General features: G+C 32.9%; 1 protein-coding gene across 1 annotated transcript in view; it reads right to left on the reverse strand.

The window, feature by feature from the left end:
• Positions 1–12,485, reverse strand: part of ATRNL1 (attractin like 1) — a gene marked incomplete at its 3' end in the record, with an annotated part of 683,994 nt that overhangs the window by 438,592 nt on the left and 232,917 nt on the right. Inside the window, exons 22-24 of the mRNA XM_082854377.1 lie at positions 6,468–6,562; positions 2,508–2,586; positions 363–520 (exon numbers count right to left, since the gene is read on the reverse strand). Coding sequence (XP_082710503.1) covers positions 363–520; positions 2,508–2,586; positions 6,468–6,562 — 332 coding nt within the window. The remainder of the gene's footprint in view (positions 1–362; positions 521–2,507; positions 2,587–6,467; positions 6,563–12,485) is intronic.

Here is a 12,485-nt window from a genome sequence, read left to right on the forward strand (position 1 = left end):
AACACAGCAAATGATTTCAAGTTGGACTGTAAGAAAAGAATATCTATTTGACCTTCAAAGAATAAAATTAATCAGAAAATACAAACAATGTAGTTATTTCAAGTTTTGATGCATTTTTAAAGAATATAATCTCAATGAAAATTAGTACATTCTTTGGTTAATTCAATATTATTTGTGTAAACATTTTTTACGAAGACATTCATCATCACAGACATTCACTGTATCCTTTGTATGGAGGGTCAATACTTGTTTTCATATTGCTCAAAATACACAAATCTTTATCACCTCTTTGAACAAAAACAGCATTCTTTTTGTAATGAAAATACTCAGTGGTCATTAGATTAAATACTATTAACACTTACCTGTATTTTAATGGGCCATGAAAAGTTGCTGACGTACACATAGAAAGTAATGTTTGGATTGCTTCTAAAGTTAAATTTTTCATAGGAAAAACTATCTCTGTATTCTTTTATATTAGTCTTGGAAACTATAGGAGTCTCCTCCCCAGATATTGTTCCAGCTAAAATGTAAATAATAATAACAAATTTAAATAATTCATATTAGGAAACAGATATCTTTATTAACATAATATATACATATATATGATATTTACTTAATTTTTGTAACTATACTTATAAGAACATAACTATCCAAATAAAGTCATGTTTTACAACTTAGAATGACGAAGAAAAAAGAAAATGAGATTTGTCATACATATTGATATAATGGAAACAGATTTAGTATAAAAATTATTTTTTACAATGATTAAGTGATACACTGATTAAGTGCTACGTACTAGGCACTGGCTTAGAGACTTTATATTCTATTCTAAAAAAAAATTTATCCCAGAGATAGTCCAGCTCTGTTTTTCAAACTGAAAACTGAGCCTCAGAAAGATTAAGACACTTGCCTTAAGTTTATAGATACTGAACAGTAAAGTCCTTTTTGGAACTCAGGTATATAAGGCTTCAGAAACTGAGTTTTTTCTACTTCTCCACAGAGCCTTTCAAAACAAATCAGGACATATTTCACATGTCTCAATCCAATTTAAAAACGGAAAAGAAATCAAATTTTTTTGTTTACCACAAATTGAACCACCACTACTTTGAATAAATTGGGAGGATATAATTTAAAATATGAGTTAAACGTTCAATTAGTTAAACACATATTGGGTACTCAATAAATATTTACTGAAATTAACCAAATGGAAGAAAGAATTTCCAACAATCTTACCAAGACCTCCACCTTAACAGTAAAAATAATTAGGATACTGAGCAACTGAATTAATTTCTAACTGATGACCTCTTCCAAAATAACCTTGGATGCTTTTTTAAAATGCAGATTTCCTGATGACATCTTCCAAACTGATAAATCAAAATTTCTGAGATTTGGTTCTGGGAATCTGAAGGTTACAAGTGATCTCTTGCATATTAAAACCACTGTTCTAAAGTGATTACACAGGTTTTATGTATTTATGTTGACAAATTTTAAAACTCTTGTAGAGTCAGTTTATTATGCAGAATTTCAAATTTACAGTACAAGTTATCATGAATTCTTATTAATGAAACTCACAGAGCCAAGATTTCACTATATGTTTGCACTATTGGAACAAAATATCTACATAATTGTCTAATCTTTTCCACTTTTACACATGTAATATAATATCTGGAATTGCAAAGACCTCTTCACTCTTGATTTCTGTTTCCATTATTCTACATATTAAAATAGCATAATAACTTAATTTTAAGAAATCAAATATGGATTTCTAAGGATCCACATATTTTCTTTAAAAAGCTTCCAGCACTTTTATGCAACAGTGTATCTTTTACATAGAAAGCGGAAAGCAATAGAATTTCCTAAAATGTAAATATAAAACGGTGAGAATACTTTTTCATAATACAGCATACAGATTTGTACTTCTTAGTTATGTTTCTTAAAAGTTAACAATTTCAACTTATAAACCTTATTATGGAAGAACTATTAAGTGCAGGGGTTTTTTACCCTCTCTCAGCACCAAAGCTGACAAAGGTAGAGGGTAAGCTTAAAAATAATAGATAATTTGGTAATTTATCAGCATATACAGAAAAAATTCACTGTCTTATATCAATAGTAAGGTCAATAATTAAATTTATAGCTTCAATGGTGAATCAAGTAATTGAAATTTCAGCCTCTTTAGTCATTAAAGAAGTAATCTATCTTAATTAAAATCACAGGAATTCATAACACTGTCATAAAAAAAATTAAGTAGTGTAAAATGTTGTTATCTACCTAATTTTAATTGAATTAGGGAGAAAGTTAACACTGTAATGAAGCTTTATTAATAATGCTACTTATTATTTTTACCTGAAACAGCAGGTATTATTATATGCATAATTATGGCATATAGTATATATATGCCATATAATATTTTTTAATTTCAATTATTTAAATTAACATAAAAGGTCATAGAACACCCTACTACGTATAGAAACAGAAGTGAAAAACACATGACAACAAAATTCTCTTACCTGTTGAACCAACTGACCATGTAATGTTGAGATTAAAGTTGTTTGATGCATTAATTGAAATATCCAAATTTTTGTTTGACTACCAAGAAAGAAAATATTGTGGTTAAAAAAATCAAATTATACTAGATAGATATGTTTACTGTTTTAATTATGTCCATGCTATATTTCTCAAACTGTAAACATCATGTCAATACTCAAGTGAGAAAGTGTCGACGCCAATTACACTTTTTTAATGAAAAAATATAGGTGATAAATTCAAAGGTATATTTAAAGTTCCCATTTATCTTCCCTTCTATGATCTGGCCATCTCTATGTAAGCCAGAGGCTGCTACAATTCAATATTTTAGCAATTGTGGCTTTGTATTAATTAAGTCAGGTTCATGAGGCAACAAAATGAGTTTATAAAGACTGCATCATTGAGTCAGGCGACCTTGGGTTCAAATCTTAGCTCTTTAATGTACATGCTGATTGATATAGGAAAGGTTACCTCTCCTTCCCGAAAATCAGTTTCCTTATCTCTGAAATGGGGATTTCATGACTTTCCTAAAGACTTTCTTGTGAACATTAAATAAGATTCTTCATCTTCTTCCTTACCAGGGGACTTCCTTAACAGAATCAAGAAGGCATGATTGCTGACCTCTGAGAAGGGGTTGATTTTTTTATTATTAATGGAGTGGTTCAAAAATAGTTGCTTTTCTACAAAAACAAAACATGGTAGAAACAATGTACCCCTAAGAAAACTTAAATCATTATTTTTATCTTGAAGTCACATCTTCATGATTGTGTGTGCCTTATTCTGGGTCGGGGAAATGTGAGAATAACTGGTATTATTGCTAGAAAGGTCACACAAAATTTGCAACTGATATAGGAAACTATAGAACTCTTCTTGAATTTTTAGTTCATCCTCTCAAGTTTAGGCATTACTGAAATATGTGGTACCATAACTAAAGCCCTATAAAATACATTTAAGGTCAAGGAAATATACTGGACTGGAAGAGGTAATACTGTGACTACCACAGTAAATGAAAAATTAGTCATTTAGAACATTATTGTTAGATGTGGATAAATTCAGCAAGATATTATACAAGAACCTACTCCAGAAATTGTTCACATGAAAGCATTGGCTGGAGATGATGTACAGTGGGTTAGAATTATATCTGTTTTCAAAATATAATAAATGCATAAATAATGTAGGTACCTATTTTTTTATTTTTTTGTAGGATAAGTAGGAAACCCAGACCAATAATCCATTTTAATTTCAGAAATTGTTCCAAGTTGAATTCCTCTTTAATTATAAATTGTATAAATATAATTATAAATTAGTTATAATGATGTTACAAGCATCCTTGGTGGCACTTCTCATGATAGTTTAGTGTCCTTCAGTTTCCAAAAACATGTGTCTGGGCTCTTGGCTTCAACTGAACAACACAGCAGAAAGTAAAACTGAAAGCTGTGACATTTGTGAGAATTCAAGTTTTTCTGGAAATTGAAGGAGGAGAGGATAGCCAAGAGAGAAGCAAACCAGAATTATGGCTAATCTGAGCCTATGTGTATGACACTATGATCATATTGGAGAGAAGGATTACTCACACCCACATTGTGAGTCAGATATCCAACTTATATTAAATGTCTTATATCCTCAATGTACAAGTACCATTAAACCATCCTACAAGTACCATTAAACATTCAAGAAGCCAAAGGTAAAGACTAAATTCTGATTCATGCTGCAACATGGATGAACACTGGAAACACTGAAACATTGGGCTAAGTGAAATAAGCCGAACACGGAAGTACAAATGTTGTATGATTACACATATGAGGTACCTGGAACACAGAAACTGATAGAGAATGACAGAGAAAGTAGAATAAAGGTTACCAGAGGCTGGGGGTAGGGGAGGAATAGGGAGTTATTGCTTAATGGATACAGAAATTCTATTTGGACTGATGAAAAATTTTGATGATGGACTGTGGTAATGGTTGCATAACACTGCAAATGTACTTAAATGCCACCAAATTGTATACCTAAAAATGGTTAAAATTATAAATTTTACTTTACGTATGTTTTACCACAATAAAAAAGAAGTCTACAGTGTTTACAATGCACTTATTAAAACATTCTTATTATACAGAAAATGTAGTTTCTGACATTAATATGTCTTTATAAAAATACACACCATCAGTGAAGAGAGTATTATACTTGTAAGAAGACATCCTCAAAAAGCCTTATTTAAAAGTCAAAACTTTACATGTAGTCCCAAGAATGTAGGCATCCCTTAAAATCTAAGGAATAAGGAGTATTTCCCTATTTTGGGGAAAGAGGGCTCTTACTTTACTAGAAAATGAAAATTTTAATTATACTATTTTTTGTCAAATTCAGTAAAATATTTTAGAGGAAAGAAGCTAGCGAATGCCAGGATACATTTTGAGGTTTCACCTATTTGAAAAACTATTAAAATATATGATATAGATTTAGTAAGCTGGATTAATGTATACTAAGAATACAGCATTTGAGAAAGAGTGACATCAGCAAGATGGTGGAATAGGAAGTCCCAGCACTCATCCCTGACAAAAAGAAAACAATTTAACAATGATAGATGGACCAAAACACCTTTCTGACAGGACCAAAATCCAGTTAAGAAGTTGCAGGACAAAAAAATGAATACAAAACTGAGAATAGCCACATTATAATGGGTAAAAAGAACAATTTCACTTTACCAAGGTCAGCACCTCCCCCAAGCCAGCGCAGCTCAACATCAGAAAGATCAACTTGGCCAATGACTGCTCCCTCAGGGGAAAGAGAGAGTGTAGGATATATCCAACATGATTGTCCTTTAATTGTACTGCCCAAAGGACCTATTTCTGTCTTCACTATGACAGAGAGCACTGAGAAAACAGGCATGTGTGGACATCTGACATCAGCTAAGAGAAAACAAACAAAATGTGGGTGGCTCACTAGAGCCAACATGACTCAGAGAGATTGGGAGAAGGTGCACAACCCTGAGAACTTCTCCCCCAGAAGAAGTTGTTAAAGGGTACAAACTTGCAGAGTAGGTAAATCCTAGAGATCTAATGCACAATATAGTGATTACAGACAACAAATACTGTATCATAAACTTCAAAGTTGCTAAGAGACTAGATTTTAATTATTGCCCCCCCAAAATTACAATTATGTGACATGACAGAGGTGTTAGCTCATGCTATGTTTGTAATCATACTGTAATATATGCACATATTAAATCAGCATATTATACAGTTGAAACTTACACAATGCAATATGTCAATTACATCTCAATAAAAATATTTTTTTAAACCTAGCATTCATATAACTCAGATAAAACAGTTGATTTAGAAAAAATATAATGAAAACTTACTACTATGTAACAGTATTTTTTTTTTTTTTGCGGTACGCGGGCCTCTCACTGCTGTGGCCTCTCCCGTTGCGGAGCACAGGCTCCGGACGCGCAGGCTCAGCGGCCGTGGCTCACGGGCCCAGCCGCTATGCGGCATGTGGGATCTTCCCGGACCGGGGCACAAACCCGTGTCCCCTGCATCGGCAGGCGGACTCTCAACCACTGCGCCACTAGGGAAGCCCCTAACAGTATATTTTTAAAAAAAGAAAATATATATAAGATAGCCTGTGTTTTGAAGCTTTGGGTTATATTTTCAAAAAGACTACTCCCAGTTTCAGAACGTAATTAAAAGCATAAACACTGTTGTAAGCCTGAAAAATAATAGAAATAATGCATAAATTGTAGGACTATTTACAAAATCTGAAATATCAAGCTCACAAATTCTGTGAATCACAAAGATAACTAGGTCTTATGAAAAGAAAAAATTAACAGGATTAGTCTTTCTACAAAAGCCCTACAGTGTGATAATTCTGAGAAGAGGTACAATTACAATGAAAGATGATGAAAAGCTGTATCCGTTGATATTTTAAAAGTTAAATTATCTTCTCACCTGTTCTGGGTTTGCTATGAAGTTTATGGCAGTATGATGGCGATCATCTTCCTGTAATAAGCTGAATGTAAACTGATAATCAATCAAAAGGCTGTCTGTAGGGGAAAAAAAAATACAATCCTGATATGTACTTTTAAAAATTGACAAAAGTTAGGTGAAAATATATTGCATATCAGATTTGAAAGTTATTATTATTAATTCTTAGTGGCCTATTCAAGACTGGCAAACTATAAATCTTTGTTATCAAGCAACAGAAAGCAAAATATAGATATGAAAGTAGTCCTAACGCTTCAAAATTCTATTTATTACTTCTCTTGCTATTATAAAGGTTCTACAAACACTGTAGCCATTCTGGAAACTACACAAGAGAATAAAATAAAGTCATCCACAATCTTACAATCAGAGAAAAATACAGGTATCACTTTGGTGCATTTTATTCCAGTTATAATTCTGTAGATAGAAAGACGGGGAGACATTTTGGTATCCTAGTTTCATAAAATCAAAATTCTTTGAAAACATGAATTTTAATAGCTAAATAATATTTCATCACATGCCATAATGCATTTACTTGGACCTATTATTGTAGTAATTTTTACTTTCAGCAGTTTTTAAATGACTCTGTGATAAGTATCATTCTACAAAAGTGACTCTTATTAACAATTGGTAAAAAGAATTCAGTGGTAAACATTTTTAAATTTTGTCCATGTATAATAATACTGAAACCAAGGTGAAACATTTAAATGTTATAGGTCATGAATAGCTTCACGTGTTGTGAGTGAAGTATCACTCATAATGTTAAACTGCCACCTTTTATGGATCAGAAAATAAAGGATCAGAAAATAAAGGAATTAAAACATAATTCTGAACCAGTTCATGTAGGTCAAATCTGAAAAAGCCTCCCAGAATAGAACAGAGATGAAAATCACTGAAGAGGAATATTAGACATACAAATTTTCAACATATGCAGGGAAAGTGTTGTTAAAAGCAGACAATCATAACAAATTGAAAGGAGCACATATATGTTAAATATATGATAAAAAATCTGTTGAAGATTCAAACCTAAATGTTAAAAGGAAATGCCCTGCATAAAAGATAAAAAGATATTATTTGGCCATAAAGAAGAATGAAGTACTGATACCTGCTATAACATGGATGAACCTTGAAAACATTATGATAAATAAAAGAAGCCATCACAAAATCTACATATTCCATGATATCATTTATACGATATTTCAGAGTAGACAAATCTTTAAAGAGAGAAAAAAGGTTGCCCAAGGCTAGGGGAAAGGAGAATGAGGAGTGACTGATACTATGTACTGGGTTTCTCTTAGGAGTGAGGAAAATGCTATAAATTAGATAGTGGTGATGTCTGCACAACCTTGTGAATAAACTAAAAAAATCACTTAATGTACACTTTAAAAGAGTGAGACTTTAGGTATATGAATTATATCTCAATAAAGTTGTTATTAAAAAAATAGACATCCAGGCATATCCATATGGGCATGTGCACACATGCGTGCACACACACACACACACACACACATATTCATACAAACAAATTAGTTATTTAGAAAGCAAGATTAGGCAAGATGCTAGGTGATCTTGAGTAACAACATGTCAAAAGACAAACTGAAGCAATATTTTATGAAATATATATACTCAACCATCCTGTCTACATAGAAAAACAACATAATGATAACTCCACATAAGCAAATGCCCTAAAATATAAGATCTACATACTCATCCTGAAAAAAAATTATTTATACAAATACTACAACTAAGAGACAAATACAGATATGGAAATAGCATAGCAAAAAGGTCTGTCAGTGAACAGATGACAGATTTCAAGTTAGAATAAAAGAAGAAAACAAAGTTAACTTTCTTATGTCTAAAATCAGATTGTTGACAAAGAAATATAATACAACTAAAAAGCTACTAAAATAATAAAAAATTTCAGTATGTGGCCAGATATAATATAAAAATATAAATACCTACAGTTCTTATTTGGGGGCTATTTTAACACAAAAAACCCACACGACCTTAATTGCTATAACTATATAGTCAGCCCTAACATCTAAGATCTCCAGACCACTTTCAATGTATATCCTCTGCTTATAATAAAGCTATCCTGAGAGTACAGAGTATTCGAGTCCTATAAGCCTTCTTGGAACTTGAACACAACGTAATTAATGCATAATTAAAGTACACGCAGAAACTGAAATCAAGAATGATGTCAAGAGAGATAACAGGCAGGTGAAAAAGTATTAAACGGATAGAAGATTAAATGGGCCACACAGGATTTCAGTGCAAGGCAGCAACAAGGAGAGGTAAAATATTGCTTCAAAGGAGATGAAATTTTGCAGTGAGTAAAGAAAAGCGGTTATTTGTCAAACTCAAAGGAAGAAAGGTTGATACTATTTCTATGTCTAGATTCTAAGGGGTCGACACTGGGAAAGAAAAAACAGTCAACACTTCCCCTAGAGAAGAGTCACGTTTCAGGATACAAGTTTCTGTTAAAGCAAGATAGTAGAGTTTCAAAAAGAGAGTAATAATATACTTGGTGGTTTAATTTAAAAAATAATAACATTTTTTAAAGGAAAGAAAGATTAATGCCCCAGAACCAATGAGCATACTTAGCTCCCAGGTTCTTCTTTCTAAACACCATTCTCCAATATAAGGAACCATGGCTTCTTGGAAAAATGGTTGATTACAGGGCTAGGGCTGGAAAGTACAATATGAGTCTGAAATTTCTTATAGTGTCAGAAAATAAGGAAGTACTCAGAGAATGATAGAGTCTTGCCAAAACAACAGAGGAGACAATTTGAGGGAGTTCCCGATGGCCAAATCTAGAGCAATTTCAGCTGTAAAATAAATAACAATAGCAATGTATCATAAGCCACAATATGTGTGTGTGTGTATCTCCATGGGTCCGTACTGATAAACACAAATAAGTGAATAAACAAATAAATGAAGGAGAAGAGACAGCTCTTCCTTATAGTTAATAAATGTAGAGGAAACAGAAGAAATAACAGAATAGAAAATCACCATTTGGCAAGAACATCAATGTATGGTAAAAATAGTGGGTGATAGTATGGTGAGAAATAGGACATTTACACAATTTCAAAGAATTTCCCCATAATACACTCACTAAATACAATAAAAACAGTAACTTTAGAGTGGAAAAACTGGTAGACATTGTGCATTAACAAGCGACCAAAGACAACACCACCAATAATGGAACAAAATGATATCATATGCTTCCCAACAGGATGCACTGAGAAAAAACACACATCACTTCTGTGGTATCCTTACTAAAAATGCATAACCTGAATTTCATCATGAAAAAACATCAGACAAAACCAAACTGAGGGATATCCTATAAAATAACTGTCCAATACTTTCCAAGGGTCAAAGTCATAAAAAAAATGTGCACATTTTTTGTAAATCTGAAATTATTTCACATGGAAAATTTTAAAAGAGCTTTTAAAAAAGCTGCCTATATGTCCTCAAGTTTCATTCATGTCATATATTACAGGATTTCCATTCAACCGTCAATGAACATTTAAGCTATTTCTACATCTTGACTCTATTAAACAGTTTGGCAATGAACACTGTAATGCTATTATCTCTTCAAGTTGAAATCAAGAGATTTCAACTCTTTTGGATAAACACCCAGAATGATATTGCTGGAGCTCAGTGAAATAAAACAGTCACAGAAGGACAAATACTGCATAATTCTACTTATATGAGGTATCTAAAATAGTCAAGCCCATAAAATTAGAGAGTAGCAAGATGGTTGCCATGGGCTGAGAGGAGGGGAAAACAGGAGTTGATAATCAACAGACATAAAGTCTCAATTATGCAAGGTGAATAAAAATTTGTTGAGGATAGATTTCATGTCAAAAATAAGATAATTTTTATTTGATTTTAAAACTGCCAATATGGAAAAAAAAATGGATAAAATTAATTTAAAGGTATGATATGCTGGTAGTTACAAGAGAACAGATGACATACCTAAAGATATTAAGGACAAATTAAAGAAAAATAATTCTGAGAAATATTTCCTTTGTCATGCCATGTTTGGAAAAGAAATAAATACACTAAAAGTGTATATTAGCTTCTTATTGCTGCTGTTACAAATTACCAGAAACTTAGTGGCTTAAAGGAACATGAATTTATTCTCTTATAGTTCTGTAAGTCTGAAATCCAAATGAGTCTTATAGGGTAAAACCAGTGTTAGGGGTGGTTCCTTCTGGAGGATATTCAAAAAGAATCCACTTCCTGCCTCTTCCAGCTTCTGAAAACCTCTCATTCTTTAGCTCATGACCCCTTCCTTCCTCTCTTTCCAACCTCTTCCTTCCATCATCACAGTTCCCACTACTGTAGTCAAATCTCCGTCTGTACCCTTTCAGAAGAATGCATGTAATTATCCACCAGAATGATCCAGGAAAATCTCATCTCAAAATCTTTAATTGAATCATATCTGCAAATCCCCTTTTACCATTTATGGTAATATATTCACAAGTTTCAGGAATTAGGATGTGGACTTTTTTGGAGGGGGAGGCCATTATTCAGCCTACCACAGTGTCATCACATAGACAAAAGACTGGGAAAGTATCGGATACAATGTTACCAATAATTTTCTCTGGATAGAAGAATTTCAGTGATTTTTAATTTGTCTTTTTGTCTATTTCTTTTCTAGAATAAAACACACATTACTTCCATAACTGGGGCCAAAACGGGGGAAATTTGTTAAAAGAAGTGTTCAGAGAACGTTTTTCTTTTGATCCTTGATCTTTAATGTGTTTTTCACATGACTTACACTTACATGTTAAGAAATTAGATTTATATGGTTGTATACCTTTCCAGAAATGGCATATCTAATTCCTAATTCACTTATTTCTTAGGTATAGACAAATAAAAACATGTAAAATAATTAGTCTCTCTGCCTAGTCTTCTCTGGCTAGAGCAAACCAAGGGTGAAGTTCCAATATGCAACAGCAGACTTTTTTAGGTAGTTCAGTCAATACTGGACTAGCAGTCCTGGAGCAAAAAAAAAAAAAAAAGTGGCTGCTATTCACCACAAAGAATTAATAACAAATTATATACAAAATCAAGCTCATGAATAAGACACAGACAGCATGTTAAAAGGAGTTTAGGGCTTCCCTGGTGGCGCAGTGGTTGAGAGTCTGCCTGCCGATGCAGGGGACACGGGTTCGTGCCCCAGTCCGGGAAGATCCCACATGCCGCAGAGCGGCTGGGCCCGTGAGCCATGGCCGCTGAGCCTGCGCGTCCGGAGCCTGTGCTCCGCAACGGGAGAGGCCACAACAGTGAGAGGCCCGCGTACCGCAAAAAAAAAAAAGGAGTTTAAGCAAATAAAATATCAAGAGGAAAGATTTTAACACGCACAAAATGTTTTAAAAGGTCAGATATTACAGCAAACTAATGATTAATTGCAAAGCGATGACTAAAAATTTATACATAGAAAAGACATTTTGAAAGAGAACTTGAACTATGAAGAAAGTTTCTGAGTACATTACATATGGGGGTGATGAAGAGCAAATGGTGAATATTTGTTTTACTCTTTTAACGAAAGCTATATAAAATAATGCATTTTTAAGAAAATAGTAACCAGTGATAAAAACCATCAAACATATTGGAACTATCGATATATCTGAGATCTAAGAAGGCAAACACGCCAGGATCACACGTGAGTGAAATCAACCTTGACTTGTGTATGCTGTATCAATGCACTGTTCATACAAATTTCAGAAATTCTTAATTTGAATATTTTGAGGAAGGAACTAAGGCCTAATGATTTGCTTTTTTACCAGTGAATATTGTATTTTACTTTTAATTTAGCATTATGCACAGTATTTAAGGAGAACTCAACTGTAATCTCCCATTTACCAACTGGGTTATCATATGTAGGTTAATTAACCTCAGTGAGATTCAATGGTACAATGAGGATAAAACTGGCTACCTCATAGGGTTGCTCTGTGGGTTAAACATAATTGT

The sequence above is a fragment of the Leucopleurus acutus genome (assembly GCF_964270905.1).
Source record: "Leucopleurus acutus genome assembly, chromosome: 14".
In the NCBI taxonomy this organism is placed as follows: domain Eukaryota; kingdom Metazoa; phylum Chordata; class Mammalia; order Artiodactyla; family Delphinidae; genus Leucopleurus; species Leucopleurus acutus.